Source organism: Eimeria mitis, genomic scaffold, assembly GCF_000499745.2.
Source record: "Eimeria mitis Houghton genomic scaffold, Emh_scaff3061, whole genome shotgun sequence".
Lineage (NCBI taxonomy): Eukaryota > Apicomplexa > Conoidasida > Eucoccidiorida > Eimeriidae > Eimeria > Eimeria mitis.
Window position 1 is genome coordinate 1 of NW_013571409.1, and position 575 is coordinate 575.

A 575-nucleotide genomic window follows, 5' to 3' on the forward strand; every position below is an offset into this window, starting at 1 on the left:
GTTGCGGAGTGGGGGGATAAGTCGATGTTCACCACCGTCTCCCTTGCTGCTGCACAGAACGCTTGGGGAGTTTTTCTCGGTAGGCCCATAGACCTGGAAGCAGCAGCAGGAGCAGCGGTAGCAGCAGCAGGAGCAGCAGCAGTAGCAGCAGCAGTAGACGCAGAGCCACCTGCATGTTGAAACGCCCTCCGCACCTCTCACGCACTTGTACTCTTTCTTGAGATTTCTGTTAACATTGTCGCCACAGGGAATATACAGAACCGCTGCTCTCGCCGCTGCTGCTGCTACTGCTGCTGCTATTGCTGCTGCTGCTCCTGCTCCTGCTGCTATTGCTGCTGCTGTTTGTGTCGCCGCAGGCAGCTGCATAGGCCACGCGCTGGTGACGGCAGCGGGGGTGATGGGGGGGTTGCTGCTGCAGCGGTGGATGAGCGAATTCACCCTTAACCTCGCAGCAGGCCTCACTTTGATTGCGGTCGGCATCGGAGCTGCTTGGGAAGCAATGATCTAACATGCAGCAGCAGGGGGCCCCTCAAGGCCCCAGGGGGCCCTTCAGGCCCCCAGGAATTCCCTCAAGA

General features: G+C 59.5%; 1 protein-coding gene across 1 annotated transcript; it reads right to left on the reverse strand.

Moving 5' to 3' along the window:
• Positions 1-28: 28 nt before the first annotated feature.
• EMH_0061860 (uncharacterized protein) lies at positions 29-480 on the reverse strand (the record flags this gene model as incomplete). Its single annotated transcript, XM_013497971.1, has 2 exons — positions 29-93; positions 195-480. 2 exons carry the CDS (start codon positions 478-480, stop codon positions 29-31), a joined length of 351 nt encoding a protein of 116 aa, XP_013353425.1.
• Positions 481-575: the final 95 nt, after the last annotated feature.